Genomic DNA, 12,280 nt, shown 5'->3' with positions numbered 1-12,280 from the left:
AAAAAACAATTTATTTTCAAATCAAAATTTATATGCATAAAAATTGATAGAGAAGTGTGAATCTACAATATATAAAGATATTTTTATTAAAAAATATTAAAGAAAAAAGAGGGGTGGTGCGAATATCAAACAGGGGTGTCAATATCATGGACCTTGCAGAGTTACATGCTTAAACTATAGGCTTTGTAAAGGTCCAGTAAGGCCCACGCAATTCAGCTATATATGGTGACTTTATTTCACTGCCATCATCTTAGAGTGAGTTTCGAAGAGCAGTAGAAAGAAACTAGAATGGCCACTTTAGACGAACGCCCTTCTGCGAAAAGGTGGCTTCCTCTTGAAGCTAACCCTGAAGTCATGAACCAGGTTTTCATTCCTCTCTCTATTCCTCTTTCTTTTATTACATTGAGCAAAATGTTTCAATCATGATCATCTATTGATTCAACACATACTCATATAATAATATTGACAAATTTTGCTAAAGAACTTCCCCTCTCTTTCATTTTAGATTTACAATTTTTATTTGGTAGCATGCAATGCATAATTTCTAAGTGTTTTCGGTGAATTGCAGTTCCTTTGGGGTCTTGGCCTTCCACTGGACGAGGCAGAGTGCTGTGATGTGTTTGGCTTAGATGAAGAGCTTCTGGAAATGGTTCCGAAGCCCGTCCTCGCCGTGCTTTTTCTTTATCCAATTACCGCAAAGGTTAGTTTCTACACAGAAAACATGTGATTTCTTTTTAATTTTTATTTTTACTGTCATGTCACATTCACGTGTTGCTTCTGATTTTGTGTAAGTTTTATGATCTGTTTTCAGTCCGAAGAAGAAAGGTTGCAACAGGAAAACGAAAAAAAGGTGAGTGGATATATCTATTTATGGAATCTTTTAATTTATCTGTGACTATTCGTTTCCCTGATTCAAAGAATAGTGCATTCTGTTTGACTGTAGTGTATTAAATTAATATCATTTATTATTAATTATAGGACTGTTTTACAAGCTTAATTGACTATTTTATTAAACATTGTCTAATAAAATCTGAATTTTAGGTAGCATATATCATATAATTGATTATTTAACTGCATGCCTTGAGTAGGAATTTTTGTTGTTGTTCTGGTGTAGGATTATAGCAGCAAAGTGTATTTTATGAAGCAAACCGTGGGTAATGCTTGTGGTACAATAGGGTTGCTTCATGCACTTGGGAACATAACCTCCGAAGTCAAGCTTGGTAGGTTTCCAACAATCACGCAGCCTCAGTTAAAGTTTTTAGTATATCAATCATTAAATCTCATTCAGTTGTGTTGCTTTTGTTCTTACCAGTTGAGGGGTCATTCTTTGATAAGTTTTTTAAATCTACTGCAAGCATGGATCCATTGCAGGTTATTTGTTTCTTCCTAGCCAAACCTCCTCTCTTTTCTTTCTCATATTTCATAAGTGCAAGGAACTGACACTATTGGTCAGTTAAATATATGCTCATTTGGCAATTTTTTAACTTTCATATCTTGCAGCGGGCTGTATTTCTTGAGAATGACAGAGAGATGGAAGTTGCTCATTCAGTAGCCGCCACTGCTGGTGATACAGTGGTACTTTTATTTATTAAATTTAAAGCAACAGTAAATTGGGGGAGGGGTTATGATGTGATGTATTAGTGAAACAGATAACTGATGTAGTGATGAAAGGTTTAGTTTGGCTTTCTTATCTTGAAAATCTGGTTAGTTATTTGTTGTTATCATTATTCTTTGGATATGATAAACTGATACTTAAGCAGGGTCTTTTATATAAAATAGTTTTTATTTGTAGGTTCTCTTATGGTGAGTAATCCTGGGATTTAGATTTGGCCTTTTAGACTAGAGATTTGAACCAATGTTCAAATTTAAGTTGTTATGCAACTGAGTTTTACAAAGAAGTTTCTTTGAAAACATATCACAAACAAATGACCATTTAACTTCGCAGGAGATATAAAATTATGAGAAGATACCAACCCATTGGTGTCAAACCCTGCTTCCTACTTGGATTTTTCTTCATTGAAGTTGTATGACTTACACACAGGAATTTACTTTTATGAGCCAAAGTAGGAGTAGCTGCAATTCTAAAAAAATTCAATTTCAAAGTGATTTACATAAGTTGGTAGTAATATAGCAAATTCAGTCCATAATGTGAGTAGCCTCATGTTTTCAGGGCCAATATTTGGACCATTTTTTGGTGACTAGCTTTAATGAGTTTGGTATAAATAAAGAAGCTAAATACTGTATTTGATGCATTTGGTTAAAGCTTAATGACCCTATTTTTTGAGGTTTCTTTGGTTTAGTAGTTTATTCAGTTATTGGGATAAAATTAGGCAATTGGCTTCTATTGCGTGTGAAGAACATGGTTTTTTTAAGGGGGTTTTCATTTTCTTAACAGATATATGGAGGGATTGGGGAGCTTTGCAACTATGATGTTCTCTCTTTTTCTTTTGTTTTTTTTTTTTTTTTCTATTATGGAGGATCTCTTAACCTCCAAATTTCTTTGTAATATTCTTCTCTTCATCTTAATGATTTTCTTGGGGCAAGTGCTAGTGCAACAGTAAGGTTTCTGCCTTATGATGTGGAGGTTATGGGTTCAAATCTTGGAAACATTCTTTTCACTTGTGTGGTTAAGGCTACATACAGTTATCCTCCCCAAACCCCATTAGGTGGGAGCCTTATGCACTGGGCGGCATTTTTTTTATCCTAATGAAAGTTATTTTTCATTATATGAAGTGAAAAATTATCATCGTCTCTCTCTCTCTTTCTTCTTTCTGTATCTCACTACATTGATAATGTTGTATATGCTGACTTTAACAAGCTGGAAATGTAAATTACTTAGGTTTTAGGAGATATAACTTTCTAAGTGTTCTCATGTATTAATGTTGTTATATTGTGAGGCAAAACTTGGATAGTATTGTAAACATAGATAACAACCCCCTACCCCTGCAACAACAAAATTGCTTGTTTCAATTTTCAAATTGTTTCCTTTTATCCTTACATTTTTTTTTGTTTAAAATATTTATAATGCAGGCATCAGATAATGTGGACACTCATTTCATCTGCTTTGCTTGTGTGGATGGTAATTTCTTCATATAACTGATTAATATTTTTGTTTCTGTGGTGTTTGTAAAAAGAGCAAACCAATATACCAAGATTTAATTGTGTCAACAATATAGTAAGCAACCTAAATATCTAAATCATAAACCAGCTGTATGAAAAGCCCATAACTAAACTATTTGGGATCATATTCATGTCTAGATCAATTTGTTGTTCTTCTACTTTTGCACTTGCCTGAATATTATCTAATTAATTTCTCTGCAATTGTATAATATGCAGGTGAATTGTATGAGCTAGATGGAAGAAAGTCAGGACCAATATCTCATGGTCCATCCTCACCAAGTACTTTGTTGAGGGTAAATATCTTTAAATGTTAAGTCTATAGTTGATTGTTCCTTAAAGACATGTATTTGGCAAAAGGTCTGGTTTGTTTGCAAATGCAAGTAGTTCTGTTGTCACTTTTAAATTTAAATGATGGATGAAGAAACAATGACCACAATTGTGTAGGTAAGCGGCTCTAGCATTGGAGCACCCACCTTTCAGGAAAAAAATTACAGATAGTTAGTGCTTTGAATTTGAGTTTGCAAAGTTAGTGAACAAAGAGGCTTTAGAAAGAAATCCTACTTATTGCTTTTCTGAGAATACAGAATTTACACGAAATAGGCTAAAGCTACCCTAATCATAGAAGGTAAACTGAAAGAGTGAGGAATTTACTCCTAACCTACAGACTTATCAATCAGGATACAATCAACAGATTACAATAAATATACAATATTTACAGCTACTTGCATTAAGTGCTACCTCCTATAATGACCAAGATCCTATCCAACACTCCCCCTCAACCCTGTTGTTAGCCCAAAAGAATTGGACAGGTTGGTTGGGCCTCAACATGATGGGCTTTTGGATGTGGGGGCAATATGATTAAGGGGCTGAGAGACTGTGAGAGAAGAAAGAAAAAAGGGGATCCTGTGTAGGGGGAAATTAGTTATAGGGCTAGGGCCCTCATGTCGTGAGTGGGGGAGGAGGAGGTGTTTTTAGGAAGGTGGAATGAGGTTGTGAGGGGGCAGTTATTTTGGCAGACTTGCTGGTAGCTATTGAGGGTTTTCTCTCTCTCTCTCTCTCTCTCTCTCTCTCTCTTTGTGAGGTCCTGGAATTGTATTTTCATCACCCTGCAGTGGCAGAGGTGTTTCAGTGTTGATCAATACCAGTGACTTGTTCCCCATATTTTTGTATTGCACTTCTATTTTTCCCGATTATTATCTAACATTTTGGTTCCGTTGCCGGGAAACAAACCCGGGTCTCCTGGGTGAAATAAGAATATTAGTCATTTCTAGCTTGCCAAATAATAATTCAAATCCAGGTGTTGACTATGCTTTGGTGAATAAGTCCGCTTTGTGGTGTCCTGTTGGAATGTGAACATACTGTTACCCCCTGAAATAATTTCATCTTTGATAAAATTCGAATCAATTTTACAATGTTTCGTTGGGCCATGCTGGACTGGCTTGTGAACTATGCTGTTGCTGATTCACTGTCACTACATACCTCCATAGGACATTCTCTAGAGAATTTTAGGTCTTGTGGAGTCTCAATCCAAATTCAGACATAATCCTTATACGATTGCTATGAAGTCAGCTTCAGCGCTCCTCCTTGCCACAACTGATTGTATTTTGCTTCTCCATGTAACAAGGTTTCCCCATACCTTTTGTCCATACCCAATCATGGACTTACTAACTTTAGTTGATCTAGCCCAATTAAAATTTGCAAACCCTTCAATGTCTCTTATCCTGCATTTCTTAATTGGAATTCCTTTGCCTAGAGTACCCTTGAGATATTTCAGTACACAGTTGGCTGCCTCTAGATGCCTTTTAGTAGGACATTGCATAAATTAACTTATTATGCTGTAGAGAATGTTGGGCCTTGAAAGTGACTAATATATGAATTTCCCTACCAACCTTTGGCCCTATCCCCTGTCTACTAGACATTCATTGTTGTTGGATTTTTGCTTCCACTTTCTCTCTACTCTCTAAATGTGAGAGTGACCTAAGAGTTTATCAAGCCTGGATTGAGATTATGAATAAAACATTTAGGACCAAAGACTTAAGGAGGAAAGAGGTTTAATAATCTGTAAGGAAATAAAACAGACTGAGGTATTTGTTGTAAATAATAGAAGAAAGCATCTGGTTGAAAAGATAGCAAGGAGTAGGCACAGCACATCACCCCAAAATGGTGAAGAACTTTGGGTTAGTGTTGTAGTAATAGTTGTCTGATTTGTTCTCTTAACTATGCAAGTTCCTTCTCTAATTCATTGCTCTGATACCATGTTGAGAGAGGAGAGAAACGGGGGATATGATGGAATCCATGTGTTTGAAATACCCAGAAAAGACTTATATGCTGGGCGTAATGAAAATAAGGATTTACAATTATCCTAAATACCATAGTTACATAATAATATACATCATGTAATCAGCCCATAATCATCATATTTACATTCTTTCTATCAGAGCAAGATCTCCAGATAAAAGAAAAATCCCTTGGCAGACAGGAGTACACACTAGGTCTTCAAAGGAGAGACCAAGTCAAATACAGGAATTTGAGGGGCATCACAACTAGGTAGATCAACTAAGATTTGAAAATCAAATCCAAAATATGCTAATGTAGCATTATTAAAGATAATAATGTGAAAAGGCCTAGTACATATGAAGAAGCAACACTGTCAAAGGAGTGGATAGATAAAACAAAAGATGAGATTGATGCATTAAAATAGAATTAACTTGGGAAATAGGGCCATGATCTACTAGAGTGCAGCCCATTTCTTGTAAATGGGTATACAAGGTGAAGAGTTGTCCAAATGGATCAGTATATCAGTAGAGAGATACAAGACCCATTTAGTGGTTTGAGGATTTTCACAATACAAGTGGGACTATGACAAGAAATGTAGTTCAATGGCTAAAATAATTAGTGTGTGCTTTTATAACAAGCAATTAATAAGTCTTGGAGGCTTTGGCATATGCAAGAATTTATTTCTAAAGAGTGAGTTAGAGATTAAGAAATATACATGGAACAACCAAGGGGTATATTGAGAGCAAGTTTCACTTATGTATACAAGTTGAAGAAAGCACCATATAGAAAAATTAAACTTGTATTACAACGTGAATATTCAATGACATGACTCAAGCTTGTTTATGAGAGCACGAGATATATGTTTAAATTGGAATTAGGAGTAAGAAAAATGCTTAGCTACACACTCCTAATGCACCCTCTTGAACACACTTTATGTTATTGGCTGAATTTTATTAGAAAACCCAAAATTTGTAGGTCTTGGTCCTTATTTAATGATTCTTTAGTGTAATTAGCATTGCAATATCCTACGACCTTATAGTTCACACATTTCTTGTATAATATATAATAATTAAATGTACTCTTAACACACCTTAATATCCAATGTACTATGTTGAATCAACACACTATAATTGCATAGGAGTAATATCTTGGTGTACACAACCCATTTTATCTCTGTCAAGTACAAAAGTGAAGAATAAAGTAGCAATTATGGCTCAAGAGTGTATGTGTAACATTCCTGATTTTTTACTTCTTGACGGCTCTCACATTATTGCACTTCACGCAGTAACACTTCACTCAACATCCTTGTTGGTCATAATCCTCCATTAGTCAGAACCTTCCGTAGGTAGTCATTTTCGAGATCTCGACAATCGGCTCTGCTTGCTTCCAGGATTAATGACTGACCCCACAAACCAACAAGATTTTTCAGCGTGCTTTGACCTCATTCACACGTTTTCTGAGAAACTTCCCAAAAGGTCACCCATCCCATAACTACTCCAAGTCAAGCATGCTTAATTGTGGAGTTCTTATGTGATGGGCTACCGAAAAGTAGATGCATCTTATTGGTATAGGTAGTATCAATTAATTCTTTTAAGTCATTCTCAGTTGTACAGTCTCATACCTGCATAATCTCTGAATCTCTCTCATTCTGGTGTGATTTAATTGGGATGTTACATGCCTACCAACTTCCGCTTGGTTTGTCCTCGAACCACACCATACTAGGAGAGGTATGCTCTTCTACCATTTGTAATATTCCTGATTTTCGACTTCTCGGCGACTCTCACACGATGGTACTTCACTCAACATCTTGTTGGTCATAACTTCCACTGGTCAGAATCCTCCGTAGGTAGCCCTTTTCAAGATCTCGATAATCGGCTCTGTCTGCTTTCAGGATCAATAACTGATCTCACAAACTAACGAGACTTTTGAGTGTGCTTTATCCTTGCTCATGCTTTCTGAAAAACTTCCCAGAAGGTCACCCATTCCATAACTATTTCAAGCCAAACACGTTTAACTGTGGAGTTCTTATGTGATGGGCTACCGAAAAGTAGATGCATCTTGTTGGTATAGATAATATCAATTAATTCCTTCAAGTCAACCTCAATTGTATAGGCGCATACCTGCACAACCTCTGGATCCCTCTCATTCTGATGTGATTTAATCGGAGTGTTACAGTATGTGTCCTATGCAATCACTACAAGATCTATATCAACTTACTGACTATGGGATGGAGTTATATTACAAAAATTAGTTGACAATTTTGGGATGGAGTTATATTACAATAATTAGTTGACAATTTGTTTAGTAGAGAATCTAGTGTATCATGCCGTGACAAAGCACGTAGAGCTGATTATCATTTTATCAAAGAAAAGTTGTGGTACTTGTGGGGCAACAAGGCCAACTTTCGAATATATTTATAGAACGGCTTCAGAGTTTAAAAAGTTTAGATGATAGCTTGGTGTGACGACAAGGTCCAAAGAGAGAATAATTGAGCGGGAGTGTTAAGAATGCCAATTTATTCCTCCACTTACAGTCTTACTAGCATAATCCAGAATATACTAGATGCTATAACTGCCACCATATTTCTCAAAGCATCGGGATACATTTTATCACCACCATTGTCATGTATTAGTTTGCAAGGAATTTTGTCTTATGGCAGATTATTTTTTAGAGGGAGCTTGTCGTCAAACTATATGAATAGGATTTGTCTTATGGATCACTTGGCCGCCAAACTACTAACTTTTGGATGGAGTTTCTGCCACTTATTTATACTGGCATACACCCCATATGAATAGGATTTGGATGTTGTCCATTTGTGTGCGAGAGGGTTTGAGATAGGAGTGCTAGGTTAGAGCACCCATTATAACCATAAGCGCTCCTCAGTGTATCCGATTTCTCATTTGTATTACTTTCTATTACTAAATTGAAGTTTCGTTTCAAGTAAATTTTACTTGCCCACCTCTTCAAATTCAACACAAACTCTCTTGTTTCTCCGAACAGGCACCGTACTTTTGGCACTATAGTTCATCACCTTCACCAGCTTATATATGCCTTTTTCTTTCTTTTATCCTCCCTATCAAATGTTGGAGGGTTGTGCTGAATCCCGTGACCATGACCTTTTCAACCCGTCTTGGTTATTTGATCATGTCTGAAGTGGCTGGGTTTACTATCTCTTTCATCTTTACATGTTTCTTTCATTACCTTGCTATTTTCAATTGTGTATATCTTAATTTACAACAGGATGCAGCGAAAGTCATCCAGAGCATGATTCAGAAAAATCCAGGTTCTCTCAACTTCAATGTCATTGCAATATCAAAGAAATCCAAGGATGGACATTAAGGCAGTCAATTTGGGGGAAATAATTCTTGAAGTTATCAGCAGTATAATCCCCAGTCATCATCCATGCAGCTTTATTCACTCGCTTTTCCTGTATTTATGCTCGGATTTTAATTTTCAGTCAGTGACCTATCAGGTTATGCATCTTTCGTTTCAAATAGATGCAATGCGAGTAAATTTGAGCTAAAAGTCGTGTTTACTGTCGTTTTGAATTTAACTTTTTTTTTTAAAAAAATAAAAAATTAATTCAAGCAAACATAATAACCGTGCGATAAATGTTGAGAGCAAATTTTAAAATAGTATGGTAAAACAGGTCTATGTTCTGACCCATAAAAGATGGTTGGGTCAACCTGCCTCACTTTAGATGGTTTGAATTCAATAACCCGTCTGTATTAGAGGTGGGTTGATTTGTTTAAAAGATTAGGGGGAAAAAAAGAAAGGTAAACAAAAAGGACATTCCCTCTCCTTTTCCAGCTTCACTTGTTCTCAGAAACAGGCTAGGGTAATTTCTTTGTTGCTTTATTTCCAATGAATAAAAAATAAATAAAGAAAGAAAAGCAATCATCCTTATCGATCCATAAAATATTTAATTTTCAACAATAAAATTGAAATTCATAATTTCATAAAATTTTATGACTCGAACTGTATTATTTTCTTAAAAGTTTTAGTTACTCCCTTTGGTCTCAATTATAAGTAAAAGAAAAGACATACTTCACACTTATTAAAAAAATAAGTCAATTTAATTAAATTGTCATTTTTAATTAAACAAGAAACATTTATTGAAACTTAATGTCAAACATAAAAATGATTTTGACTTTTTAAATGAAAGAGTATTTTGAAGATAATTTTATTAAATAATATATAAGAAATTGATATTTGTTTATATTTAAAAACAAAAAATAAAGAATTTTTGTTACTTATATTTTATATTCAAGACCTGTATAACATTTTAACATCTAACATGTCTGATCTTAAAAAAACACTTGGACCAGATGTCTCGACACTTCAAACCTACTAGAGAGCAAATCCTCAGTGTTGTGGCCTCCTTCATGGAGAGGGTTCCTTTACCTCCATGCTTCAAACCTTCTAAGAGAGCAAACCCTCAGGGATGTCTCCCCCTTCAGGGGCCACCCTTCTCCATGGGAGGGTTCCTTTATATCCGTGGGAAAGTCTTTTCCCATTTTAGATGGGTCTTTTATCTTCTTAGTGAGTTTTTGTTTTCTTTCCTTCCTTTTTTCTTTCTTCACCACTATCACCCCTCTTCCTCTTCATCTAGCTTTCCACCTTTCTCTTCTTTTTCCAATCAACAGTTTCACCCCATTCACTTTTTCAGTTTGTTTGTTTGTGAATGGTGCCCCTTATAGGCTTCTACTCATCACCTACACACTTCACCTGTTCAAAATAAATTTGTTAGAGCCGTCTTTGCAATGGTATCCAAACTTTTTAGAGTTCCCTTAGGTAGTAGTGCTCTACTCAGATTTGTTGTCTTTATGTTAGCTCCTTTGCACAACACTAATTTACTCATATTGGTTGTCGATTGTTTTGGATCGTCTTGATTTGACTTGGATTGCTGCTGGACAGGTGCTGATCCAGAAAGAATGACAAAGGAAAAGAAATTGAAGAAAAGTTCAGAGCTCTATCATGTGCCTGAATTGTTATTGTTTATTTATTGTGCATGGTTGGGACGCTCTTTATTTAGTATTCTATGCTTTTGTGAAATGACAAAAAGGATGAGTTTTTTTCTTTGCTTTTAAGAAAACACACAACATGCAAGTTTTTTTGTTTTATATTTCATGTTAAAATTAACTTTTCTATCTTATACACGTGTGTACATTAAGGAATAATATTCCTGTAAATACTCTTAATTACTTAAAAAATTGCATTTATGACATAATCAATGCTTTATTTTTATTTTTTTTTGGTAAAAGCTTTGTAATTTTCTTTCCTTGATTGGTGTACAAGTTGTATAAAATATTTTTTTATAAAAAAAATAAAGCATAATTTAAAATTATGAAAAATTGTCTATTCTACATGACTTCTTAGTAAGTTGAATATAGAAATTTTAGTGTTATTTTTTTTGGTAGATGAAGAGAACAAACAAAACCAGAACTAAAGCTTCAAGAAAGAGACTTGCATGGCGTCAGCCCGGAGCAAGGCAGCTAACTCTGGCAACAAAGACTCCAAAACAACAAGATTGCTAAACCTGGGTTCCCACAGCAACTCCCATCAGTGTGAATAGTCACCTGTTTTTCAGTTGCAAGCATACAAGAGACCCATCTTTTCTGGCTTGCCCCATTATCCTCCACAACGCCTTGGTTATTAAAATTTTAGTTTAAGAATTGGTATTAATAACCTGCAACTTGTATGGATTTAAAACAAAATTGTTAACTATTCAAGTGTAGTCTTAGGCAATACTTGGGGTATATATATATATTAAAATTAAACTTAGGGAACTCACTACAACAAATCTGTTAAATAATTGAGGTTATTTTTTTGTTTAGTGGAGGTTTTTACCCTCTACAAAATAAATTACGGAGATTTTCAAAAACTTCTGCAGTTATATTCGTCACAAGTAATTAGCGGCGGTTTTTGAAAACCTCTGGTATCGAGAATATTTTGCAGAGATCTTTTTGTAGAGATTTTAAACCTACGCTAACTGTGAAAATTTTTTAAAGGAAGTTTTAAACCTACGCTAAATATGGAGGTTTATTGGAAGAGATTTTTATACCTACACTAAATATGGAGGTTTTTTTGTAGGAAGTTTTAAAACTATGCTAAATGCGGAACGTCAAATAAAAGATTTTATATATTAAAAAAAAGTATAAGGTATGCCATTTACAAATACAAAACAGAGGATATTTCCTCGCCAATCACAGGATCCAAATGATGGTTATTGGGTATTTGAGAATTTGATGACCCAAATACTTCATAACCACTAAGAAAGGCCAATGTTATTCATATACCTCCCTAAATTATTAAACATACCTTCCTTTCCTTTTTTTATATTTGTTATTATTCAAAATGTCCTTTTATTCATATCTTCCTTAATTATTGAAGATGTTGGGATGGGGATATCGTGATATAGATTTGGACTGTGTGACTGAACTTGGCTAAAATCTATGACAATTCAACACACCTCCCAATTCTTTTTTATAATTGTTATTATCCAAAATGCGCTTTTATTCATACCTCCCCTAACTATTCAAGATGTTGGGGTGGGGGTATATCGTGATATAGATATGGACTGTGACTGAACTTGGCTAAAATATATGGCACAAAGCTCTGCAAAGGATGGATTGGTAACAAATTCTGATCATTACAAGACAGACTACGTTTGGGAGATCTATTCTAATACTAATGATAGCCATAGCTTTTTGATCATCAGTTTGCTGAGTGCTGCACTGTATACAATGCTTTTTTAGATAATGGAGTGGTAGGTATAAGTATGGAATCTGGTTGCTCTTGTTTGCTGCAATAAGAGATGATAATTTAAATGTCTTGATGAAGTTGCTCCGGTTGTTTCATTGTTGCCTTCGTCAGTAACAAT

At 35.0% G+C, this 12,280-nt stretch overlaps 1 protein-coding gene across 1 annotated transcript; it reads left to right on the top strand.

Annotated features, from left to right (window-relative positions):
• Positions 1-218: 218 nt before the first annotated feature.
• LOC100527718 (ubiquitin carboxyl-terminal hydrolase 3) lies at positions 219-8,922 on the top strand. The gene is made up of 9 exons (XM_003524030.5): positions 219-363; positions 569-700; positions 812-850; positions 1,115-1,220; positions 1,313-1,371; positions 1,501-1,575; positions 3,031-3,079; positions 3,337-3,413; positions 8,638-8,922. Exons 1-9 carry the CDS (start codon positions 289-291, stop codon positions 8,734-8,736), a joined length of 711 nt encoding a protein of 236 aa, XP_003524078.1. The 5' UTR covers positions 219-288; the 3' UTR covers positions 8,737-8,922.
• The last annotated feature ends 3,358 nt before the right edge of the window (positions 8,923-12,280 follow it).

This window comes from Glycine max, chromosome 5, assembly GCF_000004515.6.
Source record: "Glycine max cultivar Williams 82 chromosome 5, Glycine_max_v4.0, whole genome shotgun sequence".
In the NCBI taxonomy this organism is placed as follows: Eukaryota; Viridiplantae; Streptophyta; class Magnoliopsida; order Fabales; family Fabaceae; genus Glycine; species Glycine max.
The sequence above is the reverse complement of the archived record's forward strand: the minus strand, read 5'-3'. Positions and strand labels throughout refer to the sequence as shown.

Excerpts from the sequence above, each read along its gene's own strand:
- LOC100527718 (XM_003524030.5), top strand. The coding sequence starts at position 289 with ATGGCCACTTTAGACGAACGCCCTTCTGCGAAAAGGTGGCTTCCTCTT. Across the intron at positions 1,221-1,312 it reads AACCTCCGAAGTCAAGCTTG|TTGAGGGGTCATTCTTTGAT; the intron begins GTAGGTTTCCAA and ends TGTTCTTACCAG. Across the intron at positions 3,080-3,336 it reads CTGCTTTGCTTGTGTGGATG|GTGAATTGTATGAGCTAGAT; the intron begins GTAATTTCTTCA and ends TATAATATGCAG.